We start from the raw sequence: 27,842 nt of genomic DNA on the forward strand, positions 1-27,842 counted from the left end.
TTGATTGGCACCTGTCAAATTTCGACCAATCAAAACAGCGGATTTTGACGTCATGATGCTACCACGTTGGAAATCACATGGTTTGTTTTGGCAATGTTAATAACTTTGCATGTGATATCAGAGCTCACAGTCGAAGCGAATAATATTCTTATATTGAAAAATATTTATAAGCAATTAAAGTAAATGGCTTGCTTTCAAATAATCGATGATTACGTGACAATTTTTCTTCAAACAAGTGCGTGTTTGTTGTAAATAGCCAAGTGGGTGTTTCCCCTGGTGATGATGACATACATTCATCGAAATCGCGGAGGTTACCGCGAGAAATCGTGAGATAATTACAAAAATGGCGTCAACAGTGATTTCTTACTACGTGGAAAATGTCAAGATATAAAGGAGAAACATGTAACAAAACGCACGTTCAACATCACTTGGAATTTGGTGAGTATATGGTCCTAGAGTTTAACATCTCCTTGTGATTCTGTTCCTATCATGTCAACTTGTATATTCATCCTGGAATCGCCACCCAACATCATGACATGACAGCCCTGTACACGTTGCTGATATGTAGTGAGTGTGCTTACTGGATTCAGGTGTACACCTGATTTTCAGCTTCCTGGTAGAATTTTAGATTCCATCTTAAATATTTTACCTGCCACGATGGATGCATTGGAAAAATATATTTTAGTTCATAGAATAGCTGGGAGAAATTTGTGATATTAGAGCAATCAAACATTTGAACTTAATTTAATAAGTAACACCACAGGGGGCAAGTGGACTAGACTCAGGAAGTAACATCGACGTGATATATTTAGACTTTAGTAAAGCGTTTGACAAGGTTTCACACAGATTTCTTATCCACAAATTGAGAAGCTACAATATTGGAGGGAAAATTCTAAGTTGGATAACTGCATTCCTGGCCAACAACGTTCAAAGTGTCACAGTCAATGGTCAACTATCAACAGAACTACCCGTCACCAGTGGCGTACCACAAGGGAGTGTGCTGGGACCAATCCTATTCCTAATTTACGTTAACGATATGCCAGATATGCTGGACTGCACAATAAAGCTATTTGCAGATGACACTAAACTATCAGCAAAAATCACATCAGATGATGACCGTTCTAAACTGCAAGAAAATATCAACAAAATGTGTGACTGGACGTCGACATGGTTAATGAGCCTAAACACAGACAAATGTAAATTCTTGGAAATTGGAAACAATCTGGGAAACCACAATTACACCCTTACAACACAAGGCAACACGACTACTATCTCTCGAGTAACCATGGAAAAGGATCTTGGAGTCACTATAGACAACCAACTCAAATTCACAGCACAATGTAATGCAGCAGCCTTAAAAGCGAATAGGATGTTGGGAATAGTGTTCCGCACCTTCACCTATATGAGTCCGTCCATGTTTATTACTCTATACATATATATATACAAAACTTTAATTCGTCCCCATTTGGAATACGCAACCACAATCTGGTCAATCTGGTGATTAAATTACACTGGAAAACGTACAACGAAGAGCAACTAAAAGGATACCATCAATTCAAAACTTGTTGTATTCAGAGCGTATCAAGAAACTCAGGCTAAGTTTAGAATATAGAAGAAACAGGGCAGATGTGATTCAAGTCTACAAGATTTTAAACAAAACAGACATTCTGGATCAAACAACTATGTTCAGAGAACTAACAGGTATAGCAACTAGAGGACACTCGAAAAAACTCTTTAAAAAACGATTTAGGCTAAACTCAACCGAAAATTTCTTCAGTAATCGAGTAATTAAGACATGGAACTCGCTCTCAGAGGAAGTGGTTACATCTCCAACGCTTAATTGCTTCAAATCCAGACTGAACAAATTGTTGGTCAACCACCCAACCAAATTTCAACTAGTGAGTTAGTCAACTGAACTGTGTAGTGGTAGTATGAACTGTTAAACAACCAATAACATTTTAAATGGAAAGGTTATTTTTAACACCCAATAGGGTCACCATGATGTACCGTACATGTACAAAATCAATATTACAGGAACTAACGAACGATTACTAAGTGTCAAATATAGACACCTTTTAACGCAAACGAAAGTTTTAAACAAATAGTACGCGCATGTATAGTACTATACCAGTTGAAGAAAGCATCAACGTACATCAAACAAGCCCAGAAGCTTACCAAAGATGTCATTTCAGCGATTCAGCGATTCAATGAACATGGTTCGTACAGAAGATGAAAAGTGCTGGAATTTGGGGTCAGTGCTGGAAAAGTGCTTGAATTTTGGGTCAGTGCTGGAAAAGTGCTGGAATTTTTCTTTAAATCCTTGAAAAGTGCTGGAATTGAAACTTCATGCTTCCAGAACACTGACAAAAGCTCTGTTGTCAATCAATTTATCATAATTTCAGTAATCAGACATTACTTGGGATGACTTTGTTGTTTGATAAGAATGTGTAATTGAATCTAATTACTCTGACAAAATTGTACCAACAAATTGCTTGCAAAATTGTAGGCATGTTTTCTGAAAATTCTGATTTCGAGTCCAATGTAGAAGAAAAAAGAAGTGCTTGAAAATCTAGAAAAGGTGCTGGAAAAGTGCTTGAAAAGTGCTGGAATTTTGGTTTGAAAATCTGTACGAACCATGATGAAACTGGATGTATATTTTGTATTTGGTGGATGGACTGATATACGTAACAGTCATGTGATTTTTTTCAGAAAATAAGAGATTTGTTAAATAATTAAAACGTCGGGATATTTACTATAAAGCAGAGAAAGGAACGACAGTCGCATATATAGGAATTTTACCCCTGCCGCAATTAAAGTTATTTTTTTCACAATAGTATACGTTATCTAGAGTCATAGTCACGCGTCAATCCTCCAATAATCCATAATCACACACATGCCATGCAAAAGCATAATATGACTGAAGGTAATTAGGCCTTAAAGGTGGCATACAGATGTTTTAATATGAATCATGCACAGCATAGGAAGAGCAAAGCTCTTCTTGTTTATTTTATTTTCTATTTCATGTAGAAGACATAATGTAGAAATAAACGCCATTTGTTGACGTTATGTGACGTCATGATTCCTTGTGCTCGTCTTCGCCTTACAGGATATTTTGATTGCATTCTATAGCTTTTAATTTTCAAAGTGTTATTATTTTTATTTAAAAAATAATAAAAAAATGTTTAATCACTCCTGTTATGCATTTGCATTAGTTAAATATATATTTACTGGGGAGAGCAGTACCGGAGCAACGCACAACCTCCCCAAATGTATGAAAAAATGGCAGCCGCAAACTGAAGCTGTCAGTGTGTAGGATTGAATTTTGAAGATTGTGTTTTTTCTTATACTTTCATGTATTGGTTACCTTAGAAGTGCTTTGCACTTCCTAGGAAGGGGCTGTGCCCTTATAAACAATGTCTATATAGTTAAATGCAATATTTTAATCCCAAATTACCGGCGCTTTCTGACTTGTGACATCTAAAGCAACATCCTAGTGGAGAGCGATTAGAGTGACTTCCCCTAAAATGTAATTATAATTTAATCGGTGTAGTCAGAGGTATTCGGATTTATTTTCTGAAAAAATCACATGACTGTTAGGTATATTCATCAGTTCATCCACCAAATACAAAATATCTATGACAACATCCAGTTTCATTGAACTGGCCCCCTGTGAGTAACACACAAAATGTGTTTTTGCAAATGTAAGAGGAGTAAATGTAGTGTCCAGACCAACACTAGCTGGATGTTCTACTGTTCTACTTGGTCACAGATGATAAACCTAGTCCAATCCTGATATTCTTGATCATCCCTCTTTTTTCAAAGTCTTCACCCTCAAAGATATATATGAGACCCTTTAATATACCACCACTGTGGGTATTTTACTTGGGTGCCAAGTTTGTAACAGGAGAGGAGGTTGTAGTGACCAGACTGGGATTTGAACCTGCTTGTGACCTCAGAACACCAGTCAGATTCTCTACCAATATTGCCCTATCTGCATGTTCACCGATGATCGACCCTGTCCAATGATTCTGCTGCACAATATCTCAATTTAGTGGAAAATTTATGCTCAGGTAGATTTGATGACATATGCTTCAAAAGAATAATAAAACAATGACCATGCTTGAACAATAAACACATTAACAGTTGTGAATTAAAATCTTCTATAACAGCTAGTGTTTTAATGTTAAATCATATTCTTAAGTAAGATTGCTGTATTTCTGAGAACATTTATAAATAAGCAATAAAAACTTCTAAAAATTCATTTCCATGACACTATGATATACTTTAAATTAATATAGGAAAAAAGTTTTTAAAATATATATATATTTTTAATGGATTATCTCCCCTGAACTGTGATGGCTTAAACAGTATATGATGCAGTACATAAGATAACACTACAATAGTTCTTGGTATTCCAAAAGATTTATGGTATTTATGTATATATTATGATAAATACTGAACTATATTGCAGTCTTTTAAACCATGCATACACTTCTGATCACTGACCCTGCTCCAAGGGGGGGGGGGGTGGATAGGGGAAAGGTGGTAGTGGTGGTGTTGTGGTGCGTCATAGCCAATACATATATTATCTGTAATAGAAGCTGTAAATTCTGGTGGCCAGTTGGGGTGAAAATACATTGTTTTAGTTGCCTTACTTTTACAGTTGCTACAAATGTCAGATTCACCTTTCCAAAATATACAGTAAAAATTTCATATGGTATTCTATCTGTTCGGTATTTTTACAATGTAATAGGTTCATATCAACCACTATACACCAACGCCAATGAACTCTTTGTAATACCCAATGCTTGTCTAGTCAGTATTTAATAATTCATACATATTGCTCTATATGTATGGAGATGTGTTTCATAGGCTAATATATGTGCTAAATATAATTGTGTGTAAATTGGCTATTCTAAAACACTTTCAAATTGACTCTCATAACATTTTACCTGTTCACGATCAGTTTATCAGTATCAGGTAAAAAAAAGTGAAAGAATGGATGGGTCTGGATTACAATAACTTTGGAGGAAGGTGAGACTTACTGTGTTGATTGCTGTAAAATTTTGACAGTTAATTATCTGTGGTTAGTTTGGTTTATTTTGTAATATCAGTTGCCAGGGTAATTAACAGATAACATACACAATCCCCATATCATTTTTAACCAAAGAAATTGAAAAGGACACCACATTTTTTCTGAAAGCCGATGCCAGTTATACCAATGAACCCCACTGTATGATCAAAGAATTGAACCCCATTTATGGAACACCCAGTGCAAATCCTGGATCATATTTCTTTGAAGGGTATTGCAGAAGTATCACTCCACTGCAGGTCTATAATACAAATCACCCGAACCATATACTCTTTGACCTTAGACAGTATATGTTAAGTAGTTATCTCCCCTTCATATTTGATTAATACCTGTAGTCTTGAAGATGCTAACCACTGACAAGTTGTGTTTTTCCTCTATCATAAACAGGATCAGACAAATTAGAAATTTTCCTCTGTTACAAGAATGACTTTATACCATTACCACCATTGAAAAGTCTGAGCTTCTTATTTAAATTCAAGATATTAAAAATAATTAATTGCGTCCTGGAAAAGTCCATGTCACTATGCTCTTTATGGATGAAATAATTATTGTGCATCCACCAAAAGTAAAACATGTTATATTTACATAATTATACACCAATTATAGTTCAAAGGATAAGTATCTTTTATGCTCTGTCGTCAGTGGAGCATCTTAAATCAATAGTCTGAATCAACCAATTACGTACTATTTGAAATATTTAAAAAAAAAAAAAAAAAATCTGCCCAGCATTATATATACATATATAACCACTTTAAGCAATTAACTCTGCTGTTTATACGTAATAGTTTTAAGTTGGTTCTTGAAGAATATACATGTATACATATACTAGAAAAAAATTCTGTCTCAGTATATCAGTGTATATACAGTATTACCCTATAAATATACATGTTCAGAATTCATTGTGTCAATATCTTATTGATTATTAATGAATAATGTTCTCAGCTACGTAGATCTAGAGTACCAGGTAAGTATTGATTTGCTAATGAGGTCAAATTTTACACACCACTGCTTGATGAACATGTAAGGCAGTGGACTAGAAATTTTCTGACTTAAACAAACTTTTTTGGTTTGATTAGTTTAACGTCCTATTAACAGCCAGGGTCATTTAAGGACGTGCCAGGTTTGTTGGTGGAGGAAAGCCGGAGTACCCGGAGAAAAACCACCGACCAGCGGTCAGTACCTGGCAACTGCCCCACATGGGATTTGAACTCGCGACCCAGAGGTGGAGGGCATGTGGTAATATGTCGGTACATCTTAACTAGGGCTGTAACGAGTATCCGAGTACTCGAGTATTCACGAATTATTGAGAAAGATCGGATACAAATATTCGTTACTCCTGATATTTGTGGATCGCGATCTTTCAAAAGCAAAAACATAGTACCTTCTTTAATGCTGTCATAGCTCAAAAATATGAAGGAATGTACACTAAAATCTGAATATCATCGATGTTTTCACTTTGAAGTAGACCGGAAGTACACATGAGCTGCGTGAAGTAAAGCTAGCAACATGTTATTTTCGTACCCACGCTTCGATGCAATGTTGTGAATTCTTCATAAAATAATAATGATAAAACATAATTATTGACTTTTAGAGATGTAAAAGATTATTATCGATTTTGTTTTCATTACGGGTCGGAAATATGTAAAAATACGAATATATTATATTAGGCAACTGAGTACTGTAGATGTGAACCCCATGTCAAAAACGAAAGGTAGGCTAATTATGAGTCAAAATCATAAATCACCTGATTAGAAATAAAAACTTTATGCCTAGAACTAAAGTAAATTGTAACTACTCTTATAGATTTGAATTTTTTTTTCTTAATTTCAATGTTTTTCTGTATTTGACCAAAATAAAAGTAACAATGAAATGTTTTGATATGGTGATTTATGACTTACCATGATAATGTATATACAGTGTACCTGTTCACAGATGGTTTGACTTTGATTCATGCCGTAATTGATGTGCAGTAGTATTTTTGAGATAACGTTATTTCAAAATTCAAATGATTTGATTTTTTTACAGTTACAGTGACTGAATCCTACTGTACTTCACCTGTAACTCTATTGCTTAATGATAAGGAATGTAAAACTGCTAAAATTGGTTTTATTATCAATCAAACATTTATCAATATATAAGACCATTATTGATTTATCAATAAAAACAGTTTTACTGCAATTGAATCTTTTGCTTGTATCTAACTGGTGATTCGTGGTCCGATCTGTGAATCGTCAACCCTGAATCGTGGATCGGATCGGATCGCCACATGTTAGACAATCCACAGCCCTAATCTTAACCACTCGGCCACCTCAAACAAGTTGTCTCACAATAACTTGCATATGTACTTACAGATATATGGGAATGGGGTTATTGGAATTATTTTATTCTATGTCATATTAACAGCGAGGGTGATTTAAAGATGTGTCAGGATCTGAAGGTAGAGAAAAGTCAGAGTACCCAGAGAAAGATCCCACCACTGACCTGAGGTCAGTAGTTTTTGGCCTTGCAACCCAGAGGTCAAGGTAGTGGTACCGGTAATATATCTGAACAGTTAAACCACTAGGTAGCCCCTTAAAGGCATGAGATGTCAAATTGTTATCATCTACAATCCTGTCCATGTTGTTATAGATCTCTTGGATACACATTGCTCCACGGAGCCTATATTCTTTAGCTTGAAAAGTGGGCCAGGGACTTTTGAATTAGTCATTTCTAATCATAAAAATTGAAATTGTAAATCTAATAAACATGTTAAAAGTTCATTATTTTTCAAATAAAATCAAAACTGCAAATCTGAAGTATCAATTTGGATAATTCAGATATCAATTTAAAAACAATATGGCCATTTTCAATGAGGAATGGGGCCCAAAATGCTCTACAGAATAGACTCTGATCCTATTTATGTTTCCTTATTCACCATCGGTATGGTAACTAAGGGGTGCTGTCTATTTCTTTGTTTATGTCTGTCTGTTCATCAGAGGTTCACTTAGACAAAGTATGTATCAACAAGGGTTGGCCTGTACCAAAATAAGGTACTGTCCTGTACCAAAATAAGGTCCTGTCCTGTACCAAAATAAGGTCCTGTCCTGTACCAAAATAAGGTCATGTCCTGTACCAAAATAAGGTCCTGTCCTGTACCAAAATAAGGTCATGTACATGTCCTGTACCATAATAAGATCCTGTCCTGTACCAAAATAAGGTCATGTACATGTCCTGTACCAAAATAAGGTCCTGTCCTGTACCAAAATAAGGTCATGTCCTGTACCAAAATAAGGTCATATCCTGTACCAAAATTAGGTCATGTCCTGTACCAAAATAAGGTCATGTCCTGTTCCAAAATAAGGTCATGTCCTGTACCAAAATAAGGTCATGTCCTGTACCAAAATAAGGTCATGTCCTGTGCCAAAATAAGGTCCTGTACATTGTCCTGTACCAAAATAAGGTCCTGTCCTGTACCAAAATAAGGTCCTGTCCTGTACCAAAATAAGGTCATGTCCTGTACCAAAATAAGGTCATGTCCTGTACCAAAATTAGGTCATGTCCTGTACCAAAATAAAGTCATGTCCTGTACCAAAATAAGGTCATGTCCATGTCCTGTACCAAAATTAGGTCCTGTCCTGTACCAAAATAAGGTCCTGTCCTGTACCAAAATAAAGTCATGTCCTGTACCAAAATAAGGTCCTGTCCTGTACCAAAATAAGGTCATGTCCTGTACCAAAATAAGGTCATTCTGTACAAATAAGGTCATGTCCTGTACCAAAATAAGGTCCTGTCCTGTACCAAAATAAAGTCATGTCCTGTACCAAAATAAAGTCATGTCCTGTACCAAAATAACGTCATGTCCTGTACCAAAATAAGGTCTGTCCTGTACCAAAATTAGGTCATGTCCTGTACCAAAATTAGGTCATGTCCTGTACCAAAATAAAGTCATGTCCTGTACCAAAATAAGGTCATGTCCTGTACCAAAATAAGGTCATGTCCTGTACCAAAATAAGGTCATGTCCTGTACCAAAATAAGGTCATGTCCTGTACCAAAATTAGGTCCTGTCCTGTACCAAAATTAGGTCATGTCCTGTACCAAAATAAGGTCATATCCTGTACCAAAATAAGGTCATGTCCTGTACCAAAATAAGGTCCTGTACATGTCCTGTACCAAAATAAAGTCATGTCCTGTACCAAAATAAGGTCCTGTCCTGTACCAAAATAAGGTCCTGTCCTGTACCAAAATTAGGTCATGTCCTGTACCAAAATAAGGTCATGTCCTGTACCAAAATAAGGTCATGTCCTGTACCAAAATTAGGTCCGACAAGATGTACGTGTGTCAATGACGGTCTGTCCTGTATCAAAATTAGGTCACTGTGACAAACATTGTCATTTTAAACCCGAACCAATTTAGGTCAAGGCTATATTACCATGCCACTAGTAATCAACATCTGGGTTTCGGGTTCAAATCCCACAGAGAGGGTTGCCAGGTACTGGTAATAGATTGGTAGTGTTTCTCTGGACTTAGGATAAAAACAAACCTTATCAAACATGCAGCGGTTTGCTAATAGTTACTAGATTGATTTTTTGTGATGTGATATGATGTAAATTAACCTATCATTGTAAATTGACATAGTCAAGGATCATTAATGATTTATACGTTGATTTCCAATGTCATGATTGTGTTGTAGGCTGCACTTCACACATGCCATGATGACGCCTCCTTTGGTTGAGAACGTGAAGGGATTTGTATACAGCAAACCTCCTCTCGTCATTTTCATGATATGTCTCGGTGGCTGTGCAGTGGTTCTGCTGACCTTGGCCTATATTGTGAAGGTCAATGACCAGCTTATTAATCCTGATTTAACAAAGGTAAGTGTTCAACTGAACTGTATTAGAAATAATTAATTTAACGTCTTATAATGGCATTAAGCGGTCATGAACACATGTGCTTCCCAAACAGACTTTCAAGACAAAAAGATAGAATTTCAAGTGATGTTTTGATTTTATATTGAATTATGCATTGAGTCAAAGAACCAAGTATTTTATCATAACCCTTTATATATATCCTGTCATGACAACATGTACAAAATGTATGTTACTGCACACTAGGGCCTGCCGTGATAATGACCTAGAGTGTGGCATGGTCATGGCATGTACCTGCGTATAGTGTGCAACCCAATTTTATGTATTGTCTGATTGAATCATTTATATCCCAACTTAATTATTCCCTCAATATCTTGTCAAAATATATGATGGTGAGAAAGGGTTATTTTTTTTCTACATTCTATTCATTTCCTACCGGTAAATCTTTTCCATAAATGACAAGAAAATTCAATCAATTATCTTAACCAATAATTAAATTAAATAAGTCATTGGATACTAACCAATGATCAATTATAAAGTTTAGTCGTTTATACACAACACTACTGAAAATTCATGTTCATTACATTATATAGATCATTGCATGCTGTTGACTGTTAGGTTAGAGTTCTTTAAGGCTCATATCTCAGACTTACGATTCCTTTGTAATGTTTTATATGTTATTACTGTATTTGACCTGTGTCCATGGCACTTTTAAAAGTAATCGGGAAAAATTAGGGGAGTTTAAAAGAGCCAAATTTGAACTACCCTAATATTAGAGCAGAAAGTAAGAAATCAATCAATTTACAAAAGAAATCAAATAAAGAAACCAGTTTAGTTTTCATATTTTCATATGTCTTCATTTAATTTGAGGTGAATGAATTCGAAATTGAGACTTCAAAATAGTTGGGGGGATGGAGGCACTTATTTGGTCAAATACGGAAACTAGTTTGTACAGTTATTCCAAAAGCTTTTATCTAAATTGTTTTCAAATATTCACATTATATTACTAGGTTATATTAGGCCGTCATACAAAACCCAAACTCTAAAATCTAGTCAACAAAATAATTCAATCTACTGCTATCTTATGTTACAGGATTGGAATCATATTATTATAATAAAAATGGAAATCTAGCCAATGAGATAATTCAGTCTACTGTTGTTATCTTATGTCACAGGATTGAAATCATATTATTATAAAAAAAAAATGGAAATCTAGCCAATGAGATAATTTAATCTATTGTTGTTATCTTATGTCACAGGATTGAAACCATATTATTATAAAAAAAAAAATTGGAAATTTAGCCAACAAGACAATTCAATCAATTGTTATTATCTTTTGTCATGGGATTGGAATTATTATATTAAAAAAATGGAAATTAGCCAACAAGATAATTCAATCAATTGTTTTTTTTATATAATAGGATTGGAATCGTTTTCTTGATAATTTTTCGGAGCTGGAATTTTGTATGATCGGAAACTCTACTACATATCCTGATGATGTGCCGTCTGGATCCTCCAAGTTAACGGACAAACTGGATGTGATCAGTAACCGGCTGGTGGGGTCACCAACTACCACCGAAAGGTCACCGCAGACAGGGGATAATGTTGTGTAAGTCTCGTATCATTATAGATAAGCACTTAGAAAATTTAAAATACAACTGGAATAGATCAGCATAACTTTGTGTACCACTATGTAAATATTTTTATTGATGATTTATCAATGAATAAAATTTACCGATGTAATATAAGTGTTAAGCATGGCGCATGATCAGATAAACTTAAACAACCTGAATTGATTAGATTGAGGTTGGAATGTTTTGTTTTGTTTGTTTTTTTGCAAAATTTTGTAATGAGTATTTACTGTATTCGTGGTAATTAGCGCCTATGCAGCTTAAAAAATTAACAAGGGGGTGAGGGGAGCTTACTAGGTAACGAAAAATGTAAGTCTACAAAAAGTCAGCCAAACTCTTTCTATATTCCATGTAATATATACAGTTGTAAAACATGGTTAAATCCATGGGATGGGAGGGGGGCATTTATATAACGTCAACTCCTCCAGAAGGGCGTTAATTACAGCAAATACGGTAATATCTTTTTGCTTTGACTTTATAAACATTTAAAGCTGAATATGTTATCCCTTCATTTCAGTAATACATCCCTAACCATGATGGTAGAAATGAGACCAACTCCACATTTCAACGAGATAACACAAAATGTAACATTCCTGTTGTCAACGGTAACCGGCAGCCAGATTGGACTTTCAGGTATACAGATATATGTTAAGCTCTCTGCTGAAAATGTTTCTATCAAAAACTAGCTAGTTATAACCAAAAATATATGGATGCATCTCTTAAAAATTCACATCACATACATGTACCATAAATCCTGTGTGCAGTACGCTGTGACATTAACTTCCAGGTCAGATTAGAAGGATATGGCCTTGCTATTACATTATTCTATCACAATTAGTGTAAAGATGTTATGTTGAAACCTGTAATAAAGCTGAATCAGGCAGAAATATTCTACAGTAACCAGCTTTGAACCAAAAGTCAGAAGTCAACATTGGGTATATCATTGTATTGAAATAGAAAAGTTTTTCAGCACTAACATGATAGATAAAGATACATGGTTGGGCACCACAACACACCACATAATTTTCATGAAACTGATATATAGGACAACTTTTAATATTGAATCTTTGAGAAGTAATGGAAAGGCTGCAAGTTAATTATACATGATGGGACATTTTAATAGAATTAATGAATATGAGACTTTGTGATCGAACAATTTCTAATTACATAACCATTTGTTAGATGTTTTAGGCAGACATTTTAAATACAATACAACTCTCCTACTATGTTTTTTAAGTAATAACCATGAAGTTATTGTCCTAAACTTTCTTTGACCTTTCTGTGACCTTTTGATGACCTTGTCAATGTATTTTCTTGTTGATTTTCTAGGTGCAGCAGCAGACATGGAGATGAATGTGACCATGAATTTCCCGTTTGACTGGAACAACACTGAGTGTTCTGGGAGTGTCTGTCCTACTGTACATATCCTAACCTGTATTAATCTACAGGCCCCTGCTGCCTTTTTCCCAAGCACACGGTAAGTCTGGTACATGTCCTCAGTTATATATATTTGTTGCCATTTTTGGTTAACTCAGTATATTAAGGTGCATGTAAGAACCCAAAAGCCAGATTAGTCTGACCACTGTCTAAAAAAGGAAACCAGGTGATGTTACGCATGGGTAGATTTCTTGATGAGTATCTATGTTTAAATTTCATATTTATAAAGCCAAACGCCCTGTTTGTGCGCCATATGTATGATAGCCTTGTGGAAGTTTTCAGTAGTATACTTCAGTGAGATTGTACTCTACCGTGGCATTGCTTTGGTGCTTACACACATAAAAATTAAAAACATACTGCAGCCTCCCAAAACTCTGCTACTCTGTTATAATTACTGGTCTCAAGAACATGTTGTACATGTATAACCTATCTTCTAACAAACAGTTCATACCTCCTTTATCTACAGACAAGTTGGCACATGCTACAGTTACGCAAATGACTCCAGTAATGAAGTGCATACAAAAATGCAGAGTTACCAGGGCAACCAGTTCACCTTGTTACCAACAATAGCCTCACAGTGTCTGGACACACCGGTCATCAAGGTCAAGCACAAAGTGGACCCCAGGTTTACAATGATGCTTACTTTGGTAAGTAACTATATCATTAGGAAGGGACATGAATAAATATATAGAAAGAATTTTGTAAACAATGCACATTAAACTTCTGTCATACAGTCAATAAGCTTAATAAGACCCTGTAGTAGGAGTTCAGAATGATCTTCATTTCAGATTTTTTGTCACAATTTTTCGTAAATTAATTGTCTGCAAAAAATATACAAAATATTAATCGCATGCAAAAATAAGTTTGCTTACTGTATTTGATAATGACTGAATGATAAGAACATTGATGTCTATGTTCTACAATGGAAATTTCAACTACTCTGCTGTTCAGTAGTCTGATGCTTGTATTCAGGTCAGCACCAAAGGAATTATAGTTTTTCTGATTTAGATACCTGTATCATGGATTCCATGTAATCCCTGCAGTCTGTAATTGTTAATACTTTAAACCCATCAGGAGGACCGATCCGTCATCAATCTTCACCTGATGCACACAAGCTACTTCCTGTTTGTGATGTTTATCACGCTCTTCTGTTACGCGATCATCAAGGGGCGGACAAGCAAGATCAAAACCCACAACTACTCAGAGGTATATCACAGAGCGTTGATGTGTCGGGGAGTGTCTAAGTGATCTTCTAAAGATAATTCAGGGTTTGGTGTGTGAAGAGAGAAAAGAGTTACTGTGTAAGAGTAAGGACCTACGTCCAATACATTGGGGAATGTCAGATAAATGTTTACTATTTTGTTTATTGTTTGTTTGTTTGAGTTTTGACGGCCCATCGACAACTGAGGGCCAATCTACAAGTCATGCATTAGTTTGAAAGCTCCAGATAGAAGATAGATAATGAATACATCTAATAGATCAGGATAAGACATAGACAAGTAGGAACTAAAGCGCAGATTGTACATTTTGATTTTATACAAAAAATTGTATGGGATAAAATAGTTTTGGCTAAAACACATGGGAAAACATTGGAACAATAAAATGTTGAAATGATATGTTGATAAGGTAGGAAAATGTTCATATTTTGTTAGAAATGCTGATTTATTTTGAGATAATTGATAATATGATTACAGAAAACCTCCAATAGAGAGTCTTATTTGTTTAGTCATGCAGTATGTAAATCAACTCAGTAACTACTGGTACATGTAGTTAAAAAAGAATAAAGATCAATTAGGATTTTGTTTTATTCTTTCTAGTTTCTTTCATTTTTACCATGACAAGCATTGTTACATTTTATTAAAGACCAACAGGCATGATTTCCTATTGATTTTAGAAAAAGTTTTTTTTTTTTCCCAAGAAATTGCCACGTTCTTTTTACATTGTAGGTGAATTCTTATGCCTGAAAAGCTGAGAAGCTAGCAGAGATTGATAGCAGTCGTCCTCTGTACTGTGACTTCTGTATTTAACAACCTTCCAGGTCTGATTGTTGTGATACATACAGCTGACATCGACATGTGTGGGTGTGTTCTGTGTAAGGCTTCAATTTAATGTTAAACAAATATGTCTGTGATGAAGACTTCTGGCCATATGATTGGCATCCTCGTAGTGTAAAACCCAACACCACAGATACTCACATTAAAGTGGAATATACATCAGACACCTACCAATAGAAATACTCCAATACTCCTTGTGAGACATAAAAACATTAATCTGGAGGAAAAAATTCCCTTTGAGCAAAGCTCGGGATGCATGTCAAACTTTGACCTGAATTTATTTGATATTTAATGAACCAGTCACATAGATTTAGAAATCTTTTGTTCTGGGTTTTGTTTCAATGTGTTACCGGCCTCTATAAAGGAACAACGATTGTCTAAGGTAACCTTGGGCTGATTGTGAAACTGACTTCTTGATTTAAATATGTGATGCATCACCTTAACTTGGATATATATCCAGTGCAAAGGCTGATTTCTTGTAATCAGCCACCTTCAGTAGTGTTACTGATCCCCTTCGTTTGAACTTTTCTTGGCAATGCTACGTACAGACACTTTTATAAAGATACTTGTTGCAACATTTGAATACCAGTATCAGGATCTGTGTGATGGACCAGCTTACAGTGCTGACGTGTGTTACACTCAACGCTTAAACATGGACATCTCATGTTTGAGGCCCAGTCCAATTTCAAACAAACTAAATATAAAAGTAAGGATATTCCTTATGCTGAGCGCAGTAAGGATATTCCTTTTATATATGCTCAGCAGAGTAAGGATATTCATTATGCTTAGCAGAGTAAGGATATTCCTTATGCTCAGCAGATTAAGGATATTCCTTATGCTGAGAGGAGTAAGGATATTCCTTATGCTCAGGTGAGTAAGGATATTCTTTATGCTCAGCAGAGTAAGGATATTCCTAATGCTGTGCTGAGTAAAGATATTCCTTATGCTTAGCAGAGTAAGGATATTCCTTATGCTCAGCAGAGTAAGGATATTCCTTATGCTCAGCTAAGTAAGGATATTCCTTATGCTGAGTGAAGTAAGGATATTCCTTATGCTCAGCTAAGCAAGGATATTCCTTATGCTGAGTGAAGTAAGGATATTCCTTATGCTCAGCAGAGTAAGGATATTCCTAATGCTGAGCGGAGTAAAGATATTCCTAATGCTCAGCTAAGTAAGGATATTCCTAATGCTGAGTGGAGTAAAGATATTTCTAATTCTCAGCAGAGTAAGGATATTCCTTATGCTCAGCAGAGTAAGGATATTCCTTATGCTGAGTGAAGTAAGGATATTCCTTATGCTCAGCAGAGTAAGGATATTCCTAATGCTGAGCGGAGTAAAGATATTCCTAATGCTCAGCTAAGTAAGGATATTCCTAATGCTGTGCGGAGTAAAGATATTCCTAATTCTCAGCGGAGTAAGGATATTCCTAATGCTGAGTGGAGTAAAGATATTTCTAATTCTCAGCAGAGTAAGGATATTCCTTTTGCTCAGCAGAATAAGTATATTCCTTATGCTCAGCGGAGTAACGATATTCCTTAAGCTGAGCAGAGATAAGATAAACCTTGACATGAATCTGTGTTATATTAACACTATGTATATTGTTATTGTTGGAAATTATTCTGAAAAGACCTGGACAACTGCCTGAGTGAATCTCGAGGAGATACGTGCAATTTATAGTGCTATTTTTCGGAAATTTTCTTAAGGCATTATTATTTCACTAACCAGCAATATTGAGTACAACATATTGTAGTGTTTCTAGATAGTGAGTATTAGTAGTAGTGGGTGTAAAAATGGAGATTAGTATGAACCTGGTAAATGAAGAAATGCTATTGTAGTGTAATCATACATCCCTTGTACATTTATACACCGGTCACATCATGGTCTACATGTAAGTGTTACAGTTCTGTGTTTAAATCATATGGGTACAGATATCCTTATATCATCTACATGTATACATATATTCCGAAGGATCAATGTCACTCGTCCTTTTCAATCCACATACACTAGAGGACCCACATTGGAGTAATGAACAACATTATACTATACACATAGGGTTATTTTGTCAATATCATATTCAATCGTATACACTTTAGGACCAAAAGACTTCCTATTTGATCCACATAAGGTTTGATATGAACCATATGTCACACATCTTATTCGATTTATTTGTGATTAAGGACCAACTGTACATGTACTACCCCAATTCTAATATAGCTGTGTAGCTATATGTAGAGGATACATATTAACCAATTTCTTCTTGTTATTTTTGTAATCATGCTATGCCCTGCTAAATCACAAAATTGTTATCTTCTAAAATGCAAGCTGCTATGCAGTGTTCTGCTGATTAAACTGACACATGAATCAGTACAGCTTTACCCACCTTACACATCATATGATGATGTATAAATAAACTTAGATGGACCCAACAGGAGCCTTAACTCCACAGAGTGATATCCCCCTCAAACATCTTTGTGGAGGAAATTCTATTTGGACCTTTCCGTCGACAATCTGAGATGATTTTTCAGGCTATAACTCCAAAACCATGCAATGTAGCTGCTTGAAACTTAATGTATATATTGGGCTAGTGTCCTAGCTATGACTTAGCTAGAACAGTGTACCTTCCATTTTCAATAGTTTTTCTGTTATCATGAAAACTTAGTCAAAAGTACAAAATTACAATTTCCTTTTGTTTCCGGGCTATAACTCGAAACCATTAAAGTTAGCTCCATGAAGCTTTCTGTCCATGTATATGAGGCTAGTGCCATACTTGTGCCTTTTATTTTTGGGGACCTCCCATTTTCAATAGTTTCTCTGTTTCTACAGAAACACATTCAAATCTGATCTAGGACAACACCAATCTGTGTCTAAGCATTGAATGCATGTAGTAGGTGTACTATTGAGAGGGATATTGCCATGCTTTGTAGCACATTGTTGATACAGGTTATGTTGTATGGAAGCAAGTTTAAAGTTTGATCTGACATGCTGAATATTGACGTCTCCATAGCTCACAATATTGTAATATTGATTCTAAATACTTTTTCTGATGCTTTAATTCCACAGATATATTCAGTTATTAGCAACTTATGTTCGTGACCTGATAATATTGTCACATAAACAAATTTTGTGTTTTATAAATGAAATTGTTTTGCTTGCATTTCATGTGTGTTAATGTTAGACAGTTTGTCGAATTATTGTTTGTGTATTACATACATTATAACTAGTTGCTCATTTTGCTGAAAAATTGTGAAATTATTCGTACCGGTACACATGTATATTGTGAAATGTACTCTTAAATGTTCCATGTAAGTTATTGTATTTTAGAATTATTTTATAGTGAAATGTATGGAAATAAGTAATGTTTGTTATATGAATGTGTGTCATGTTGAGTTTCTAATACATTAGAATTATCATAAAAAAAATTAGGTTTATATAAGCTTTCTTTTCCAGCTAGGGAGAGATATATACTCTTACAGTGAAATTTACTCTAATTCAGGAGTAAATAGTTTAGCTGGAAAATTCTGTACCAAACAGGGGGAGATAATTTTGTTGGTCAATGCTGGGAAATTCTGTACCAAATAGGGGGAGATAATTTTGTTGGTCAATGCCAGGAAGTTCTGTACCAAACAATGGGGACATAATTTTGTTGGTCAATGCCAGGAAGTTCTGTACCAAACAGGGGGAGATAATTTTGTTGGTCAATGCTGTGAAGTTCTGTACCAAACAGGGGGAAATAATTAAGCTGGCTAAAGCTGGGAAATTCAGTCCCATACAGGGGGAGATAATTTTGTTAAAATATTTGCAAAACAAATCTATATACATCAGAAGGGGATAAACTTACACTAAAAATGTATTATGTCATTTCTGTTCAGTAATATTGGCATTATGCTTTAATATATACCTATATATGACTTCCTTTTAAACCTGAAAATGACACTGGCTGATAGACAAAACAAATATATCCAGGTAAAGACTTATCAACTCTTGATAGCTAACAGGACCATCCAACTTCAATTCCAATACACTGTAATTATTTTATGTAACAGACTGGTAAAAAGTGTTAATGTGTAGACGTAGGAAAGTTTGTGTATTTATATTGTTGGAGAGCATGGGTGTTAAAAAGTACCAGAGGAAGAGCATGTTTTTGACTTCATCTTTTTTTATGTGTGAATATTTTGTCTGTATTTAATGTAAACATAAAGTAGATAGCACTTGTTATTTATAAAAGGTATAAATGTACCGGTAAATACAAATGAATGTAAATTATTTGTCCAGTAAAACTGGCTTATCAGGTTGTCAGTACCAAAATTTAAAAGGTTCAATAGTCTTGAAAATTAAAGTGAAGTTTTTAAAAATTGAATAAATAATTTTGTAACATCATAGAAATTAAATCCACCTCCTTACCTAAACAAAAGCCTTTCAATGAAGAGATTTAAAAAAGAATGTTCTGTAACGCTACCACATGTTTTGTGTATAATCAACATCAGCAATAATTTTGAACCTTCTATGTTGAAATGTGTATTTATAATTGTAACTAATCTGATATCATCTTGAAATTTGTTATTTTGTTCAATGAAATGTTTTGTTGTGCTATAGATTGATGATAGTTTTTCTTTTTGTTGTGTTCTTAGTATTCTAGATCTTTGTTATACCATTTTGTTAATCCATATAGCTGAAGATAATCCTGGCCCCAATATCATTAATAGTATTTAAGACTATGACTGATAAGTTTTCCAGCCAGATCTCGGTGAAGTTAATATACTTTTGTGATTCTAATGTTATTTTGGTATACTGCTGATTTAAGATTTCTGTACAATAAGATTACAGGTCCGTGTTTTGTATATTTTTTATTTTTTTTTTGGGAGGGGGGGGGGGTGTCCTCTCTTCCACCTTCTAAACCTGCTACTTATGTCATTAAATGAGAGTGGCTGTTAACAACACATTAAACCAGACAAACCATCTACAAGTATATCATACCAGAATACAAAGTCTGTGTAAATATATTCAAAATTTGGTTTTATTAGTTTAACGTCCTATTAACAGCCAGGGTCATGTAAGGACGTGCCATGTTTGTTGGTGGAGGAAAGCCGGAGTACCAGGAGAAAAACCACCGACCAGCGGTCAGTATCTGGCAACTGCTCCACACGGGATTCAAACCCACATCCCAGAGGTTGAGGGCTTGTGGTAATAGGTCGAGACAACTTAACCACTCGGCCACCGCAGCCCCAATATTCAAAATAAGAAAACATAGGATATTATAGTATCATATGATGATGTAATATGTCATCAAAATATTACATGTTCTTTGAAATGGTATTGAAATTTGAAGCAGAAACAGCGCAGAATTTCATAACTGTAGGTACAGTTTATTGTAGTGAATACATTCCAGTCTAGATTTGTTTATTTATAGGCAAGTATATTAATTGTGATATTATCAGTTTGCATTATAAACCTCCCAATATTTTACTCAATGTAATGGCAAGACTATTAGAAATCCATATTAAATACACAATCACGGTCTCAACCATTTTAATTCAAATAACTTTGGCAGCGTGAATTATACTGGCCTATATTTAGGTCATCTGACCTGACAATTTGTAGTATTACAGGTAATTTGTAAAAATGTAAATTTCAAAGTTAGTACCACTACTGTTCATTTTATCAGCTCGTCTATGAAAGAGAGAGGGGCAGCTTATGGAATCACTTTGGCATCAACGTCGGCATTGATTTAAAGATTAAGCTGCTCGAACAACTCTTGTTTTTCTTAGTTTGATTTTATGTTGGCCAATATATGTCAAGATATCGTCAACTACTTAATTAAGTTTAACATAATATGCATTTATCATAAATGTACCATTAATTGTATGTTCGTTTCAGTTCAAATTCATATGAACCAGAATTGAACCTGGTAGGTTCATTGTGTTATGAATGCATGTTGGTGAAGTTCATCATCTCTACCTAGAGTTATTGTTTCTTGTTCTCGCTTGAATGTTCTCTATCAACGGCAAGAATGCTTGACAAGTATTGAACGCCAATCCATTTGATATACACTGTAACGATATTGTACTGATATACAACTAAGTGAAAGTGTTGGTCAGTTTCTAACACAAAAGGAATATATTTTGCTTATTTTGGTCCACATGTTACATTTTCAGGTTGATATTGATGTTGATAAGAATTGCTACTGTAATTCTGTTGATGATGTCTTTGTTACAATATGCAGTATTGTGTGATGACTCAAATTACAAATAAAAGTTAACAGAAAACACTGTCCTGTGTTGTGTCTACTTTGTTGTTAGCATATTCCATACCAAGGATCTAGTATGGGATCTCAGTGGCCAACTAGTTCACTTGTTCAGACACATCACCACAAGCCCTTTATCTCTGGTTGTGAGCTACTTTGGGCAGATGCTAGGTACTAGGCATGCAATGACCTTGACCTGATCACCCTACAACTCGACCTTGTCCAAGATATTTTGATTCTCTATACATATGAAGTTTGAAAACATTCCAATAAAATGAAGGGATTATAGTGTTACCAATGTTTTATTTTTTTCTATAGTGACAATGACTTTGACCTCAACCCAATAACACTGAAAACCAAAGTTTCTCACTGTATATATGTGAATTTTTATGACAATCCATGAAAAAATAAAGTAAAGAGAATGCTGAAAATGTTTTTCTAAGTATAATAACATTAACCTTTACTTTAACCCCATAACTCAGAAACTCTTGCAAAAATATGTTGATGCTGTATTCATATGTAAAGTTTAATGAACATCCATGAAGAAATCATACTTAAAGTGCTGAGTAAGTGATCTTTGACTTGAAGACCCTGCACTTGAACTTGCCAAAGACATTTTAATTCTCTCTATGAACAAATGTATATACATATAAATTTCATGAAAAATAAAGCTGTGAGATTGTCGAGTATGTTGTTCTAAATATAGTTACAGTGAACTTGACCTTGTAAACCTGAAAATACATGTCTAGTTTAATGGTAATTGATGAAAATATGGAACCATCAGAGCTCTGACAAACCTTATATGTACAGACAGATGAAGATGTCCCTTCCAATGTCACCAGCAGGGAACTTAAAATGAAAACAAGCAAACAAATTTTTAGCAGTTTTCTTTAATTTTCTGCTTTTTTCTTTTTCTTCTTTTTCTTATGTTTACTTTTTGACACACTTTCTTGTATACAGCCCTTAGAAGCTGTTTGATCGCAAACTTTAGCCTCTAAATTTGACTCCAAATCTTTTCCATTTTGTAGAATGTTCACTGTTGTAGCTTTTATAACAGTTGATTGGTTGTCCTGGGAACCAATGGAAACCTTGCTTTGTTTGATTATAAAATCATGTGACACTGCAGCAGCAGCCAATCTTTCGTCTTCTGATGAACTGAAGTAGAGAACACCATCAATTACTATTGGTCCCATTATTAATTTGAGTTAATAATTAATAATTACATGTAATATAATCTCAAAGACTACCTATCAATCATGAAAAGGGAGGTAACTCAATATACTCGCAATATGCTGCTCTGAATCTATATACCATGAACAATTTATGTGAAATCTACGTGTAAAGTGCAAACCATATTTCAAGACATTCCTGTAATAAATAATTGCATTTTACTGTAGTCCCTTCTTGCAAATACTTAATAACATTGTACAGCTGTATTGTATTTTACAAAAATAAATAAAATGCATGAAGTAATTGAAAACCTAAAAGATTCACTGTGGCAGTGCTCCACTAGGACCCACAGATTCTATTTTACACCAGGCAGAAAAGTATAGTGGGCCGATACATATATCCGTTCTAAGGTTAACTCACCAGTCACTACTGCTCTCAGGGGCTCTTTTCTTTTGGACTTGCTTCCTTTGTATTGGAATATCTTCTGGATTACAATCTGTCTTTAAACGATGACTTGACCCCACACACAGCCTTATGCCTATTATACCAAACGGTGTAGAAATAGACAGCTTCTTAAAGTTACAGTTGGTAGAGTATGTTTTTAGTTAAATCTCTATTAATTAATTTCTTCAATTATATTGGTAAGTATCACTGACAGTATTTCCAACCAATTCAGAAGAAAAGCAGACTCTTACATATGCTCTTAAAACTTGCTGTGTTTTTAGCCTGATTTCTCCTAACAAAGTATCACACAAAACTTCATTTATCGCCTCATGTAAGTTATATTAAAATCTATGACTAATATGTCCATTTTTACTTCAGAAATTGATGGAGAAATAACATCCTCGATACTCCCGGGGTTATATCAATTACATCATATCCATCCCTAGGTTATCTCAATGAGGCAGTCCAAGAGAAAACAAGAGATCCCAGAGGGATCTTGGCGCCCACCAAAGAATGATCTATGTCTGACAATGGAAAGAGGGATCTTTTCTCTGCTTTTCAAACTTTTTTCAAACATACTACATATAAAATTTGAGACAGATCACTTCAGTACTTTTTTAGAAAAAGTGTTTACAAATTCCAACTATCATAATACAAGATGGCCATCTTCTTCACTGATGTGTCCCAAAATGCATTATGCACAGCTAGGGCCCTAGGGGAACCTGCACATGAAATTTGAGACAGATCCCTTCAGTGCTTTCTAAGAAATAACTGTAACAAACTTCAATAATCAAAATCCAAGATGGCGGCCTGTCGGCCATCTTGGCCACCGTTCGGGTCCCAAAAATGTAAATATGCAAAACTAAGGCCCTAGGGGAACCTAGATATGAAATTAGAGAGAGATCTCTTCAGTACTTTTTGTGAAATAGTGGTAACAAACTTCAACTATCAAAATCCAAGATGGCGACCTGTCAGACATCTTGCTGACCAATCACTTCCAAAACGCAATATGTACAACTAGGCCCCTAGGGGAACCTACATATGAAATTTGAGAATGATTCCTTCAGTAGTTTCTGAGAAATTGTGATGACAAACTTTAACTATCAAAATCCAAGATGGTGGCTTGGTGGCCATTTTGTTGACCGATCGGTCCCAAAATCCAATATGCACATCTAGGCCCCTAAGGGAACCTGCATATCAAATTTGAGAATGATCCCTTGAGTACTGTCTGAGAAATAGTGATAACAAACTTCAACTATCGAAATCCAAGATGGCTGTCTGTCAGCCATCTTATTGATCAATCAGTCCTAAATATCAATATGCACAACTAGGGCCCTAGGGGAATCTACATATGAAATTTAGGAATGATCCCTTCAGTACTTTCTGAGAAATAGCAATGACAAACTTTCACTATCAAAATCCCTTCAGTACTTTCTGAGAAATAGCAATGACAAACTTTCACTATCAAAATCCAAGATGGCGGCTTGGCGGCCATCTTGTTGACCAATCACTTCCAAAACGCAATCCCTTCCAAAATGCAATATGCACATCTAGGGCTCTAGGGGAACCTACACATGAAATTTGAGAATGATCCCTTCAGTAGTTTCTGAGAAATGGAGATGGCAAGAATTGTTAACGGACGGAAGGACGGACGACCATGGACGAAAAGCAATTTGAATAGCCCACCATCTGATGATGGTGGGCTAAAAAATTGACCAAACACGGACCTGCAGAGACTTCCTTTGAAAATTACAGAGAGAGTGCCAGTCGACTTCAAAGCAACAAAGTTAACCACAGTTCCGTTATACAATAGATTTGATGTACATCAAAGTCAAGGATACTAAAAATTACCTATGTCGACATTGTTATCTCCAGTTTTACTATGAGATAGTCCAGGGGTGGATATAATGTCAGTGATCGTAATCCCTGGTGTATCGAGGATGAGAAATAAGGGTTAGATTATAAAACCATACCAGTGTCCTCATAGCTCACAGGTTTCAAGTTTGCATTTTCTGATTGGTGTTCTTCTACCTCACTGCAAATAAATTGAAAGAATATTACAAGAATAATTCTTGTGAATGTAAATTACAGTCAAACCTATCTGTAAAGACTGCCCAAGGGACCAAAAATGGTCTCTATAGTCATGAACTTTTTACACAAAGGTTAAATTGTTGAAATGGACTATCTGAGTTCATGAGAAAGTGATCTCTTATTTCAAAAGAAGATAGACAGAAAGACAGAGAGGTGGTCTTAATGCAGGTTTGACTGTGAAGTGTAAATGAAATTTTTAGTAAATGATATCAAGCCTTACCCGAGTCAAATTTCACGCACGTTAAACAAATGCAATACATAACCACTGAAGTTGATGAAATTATTATTTTTAGACAAGAACATGCATCTAATAATGTTAACACAACTGTAGAGCGATTTGAGTAGTTCTAGACTAAAAAATTCTTTACTACACAGGCAAGGGTCAGGGTTCGGCATACAAGGCTATGTATAATGGCGATTGAACTTTTCACGTACATTTGACTACATGGGGCTTTTCTGACATATCACAGTTAAACAAACTAATCTAATTTCCCTTAGAACTAGTTTGTTTCCGAAATATGTTGCAAGTTTAAATGTACTCTTAGACCGAATTGTCCCTTTAATGAAAATGAATTAATTAATTATTTAACAATGTTGGTTGTCCAAAGCAAATGTACAGTACAATTATACATACATTGTATGCGACTCTAAATCGCAAAATTAAATCACATTGAGAAAGTCCTTAAAGACATCATATGATATCAATTTTGCAAAGTTTTAAAACTTTACATGCCTTGCCAGCATATCAATACATTATTATTAGAATGTTAACCGAAACGTGAAAATTACTTAAGACTTTGTTGGCTGTTGAAATATTGATACCTACTGGTCCAACATCTGGGATAATTTCTTGGCTACAAATGCTTTGAACTCTGGTGTTGTATTCAGGTCATTTTTTCTCTTCATGCTCTGCTGTCTGAGATGGTCTACAACAAACCTGTCTTATATTAATATATGTAACATATATATGTTTTTCCTGTTAATTTCGAGGTTTTTTTTTGTGGTTTCAAACAAACAAAACAATTCCACAAGGATAGTCAGTTTACCTCTTTGATGGTAAATTTGGTATGGGCCGTTCCCTGTGCTTAGCTGACTGAATGCCTAAAACAGAAAAAAAACAAACTTTTTTTGTTATGTAAAAGAAATACAATAGAGAACTATAAAGTATTGATATCTTCAGTTTTAATTTAATAAATATTTTCATTTACTAATTTTTTGTTGAGGCCTTCAGAACAGAGAAGCTTGGGATGAATACCACTTTACTTGAAATGACAGAAATTAATTCAAGTAAGGAAACTGGTTAATGAATATGTTTCAATGACAAGAGCCATGAAATGTTGGAAATGGTTAAAGATGCTCCACCGCTGACAAATGGTATTTTTTCACTATCAAAAACAGGAGCAGACGATTTAGTATATTTCTTCAGTTACAAAAGTTACTTACTTTACACGATAACAACCCATGAAAAGTTGGAGCTTCTATTTTTACTTCAAGTTTAAAAACATGAAAAATAATTAATTGCATCCCGAAAAAATTTCTGTGGCACTATATTCTAAATGGAATGAAGTACTGATTGCACATGCACCACAGGCGAAATAAATTTTTTACATTATTTTTTGTGTTAATTTGGCATATTTCTACACGATTAAACACCAAATATTGTTCAAATGATGAATATCATTTCTACTCTGTCGGCGGTGGAGCATCTTTAAAGAGTAAGTTTTTTTTTTTTAAATATGGGTCAAAGGTCAAAATTCAGGACAGTGGTAAATATATTGGTCATTTCAAAAATTCACTGGCATCACACGCATTTATCAAGCGAAAAGTCTATTATTGCAGAAAAATATTTCAGTACTTTAGAGGGACCTTATTACAGTTAAATGTTCGACGGGAGGTAACTCGTATAAAAAACAACTTATGTGTATTCCAGCAGTAAAATCATATATGCCTACAACCTTCATACAGTACAGAATACGATTTATACTATGGTACTTTAAAAGTCGTATAAGCATGTACATATAATTTTCATGAAGAAGAAGAACACGAATAAATGCTTGTGTCCCATGCTGTAACTTGCTGTTCTTAGTCTCTACTGTCTTCTACTGTTCCATAAAATACTGCGACAATGACAGTGAAAAGTAAGTTACCGGTAGGTTCCTCTTTCGACTTTGTTGGTTTAACGATAGTTGTTACGTCTACGGCAGCATCTAACAAACGTTGGCGCTGATTTTCATCCTCAACCGAGCTGTCGGATTCGGAATCGGAGGCCATGTTTGTAATGATTTTTAAAACTTTCGGATTGAACTTCCGGTCATTAATAATGCGGAACGTATCGACATAAACGTACAGTAGTTCCAGATGCCTTTTGACGCCGTTAGTGACAGTTCAAAGATGGGCTCCTGTATACGAAATCGATCCCGTAAGAAATTTAGCGTAAGTCTGATGTGATTTTGCTATTTGTTTCAAATTACGATTAAAAGCATGGCATTGGTGGAGAACGTCAAAACCTTTGGTAATTGTAGAATGGTTTAATCTAAAAATAGCATATTTAATTCTGCTTCGTTCCAATGGTTGATTTCAAGTCAATAAATGATTAAATCGTATTGGATAACACATGAAACTGTGTACATGTGTATTCATTTACGAGAGGTGCGCGGTTCAAAAACAAAGTGGTTATATTTAGACTTATTCAATCACTACATGAGTTTAAAGATGCTCCACCGCTGACAAATGGTATTTTTTCACTATCAAAAATATGAGCAGACGATTTAGTATTTTTCTTCTGTTAAAAAAGTTACTTACTTTACACCATTACCACCATTGAAAAGTTTAAGCTT

The 27,842-nt window shown here is 34.9% G+C and overlaps 2 protein-coding genes and 1 pseudogene across 2 annotated transcripts in view; 2 read left to right on the forward strand and 1 right to left on the reverse strand.

Annotated features, from left to right (window-relative positions):
• The first annotated feature begins 153 nt into the window (after positions 1-153).
• Positions 154-15,906, forward strand: LOC138331948 (transmembrane protein 248-like). Its single transcript, XM_069279843.1, has 8 exons — positions 154-438; positions 9,763-9,943; positions 11,359-11,546; positions 12,086-12,201; positions 12,898-13,045; positions 13,472-13,652; positions 14,080-14,211; positions 14,952-15,906. The coding sequence occupies exons 2-8, from the start codon at positions 9,782-9,784 to the stop codon at positions 14,967-14,969; spliced, it is 945 nt and encodes a 314-aa protein (XP_069135944.1). The 5' UTR covers positions 154-438; positions 9,763-9,781; the 3' UTR covers positions 14,970-15,906.
• A 6,268-nt stretch (positions 15,907-22,174) lies between these two features.
• Positions 22,175-27,311, reverse strand: LOC138331951 (protein CUSTOS-like; annotated as a pseudogene).
• Positions 27,312-27,340: 29 nt separating this feature from the next.
• The window catches only part of LOC138331950 (uncharacterized), a 55,194-nt gene continuing 54,692 nt past the window's right edge, over positions 27,341-27,842 (forward strand). Inside the window, exon 1 of the mRNA XM_069279846.1 lies at positions 27,341-27,438. The gene's annotated coding sequence lies outside the window, so the exon portion shown is untranslated. The remainder of the gene's footprint in view (positions 27,439-27,842) is intronic.

Source organism: Argopecten irradians, chromosome 9, assembly GCF_041381155.1.
Source record: "Argopecten irradians isolate NY chromosome 9, Ai_NY, whole genome shotgun sequence".
NCBI lineage: Eukaryota > Metazoa > Mollusca > Bivalvia > Pectinida > Pectinidae > Argopecten > Argopecten irradians.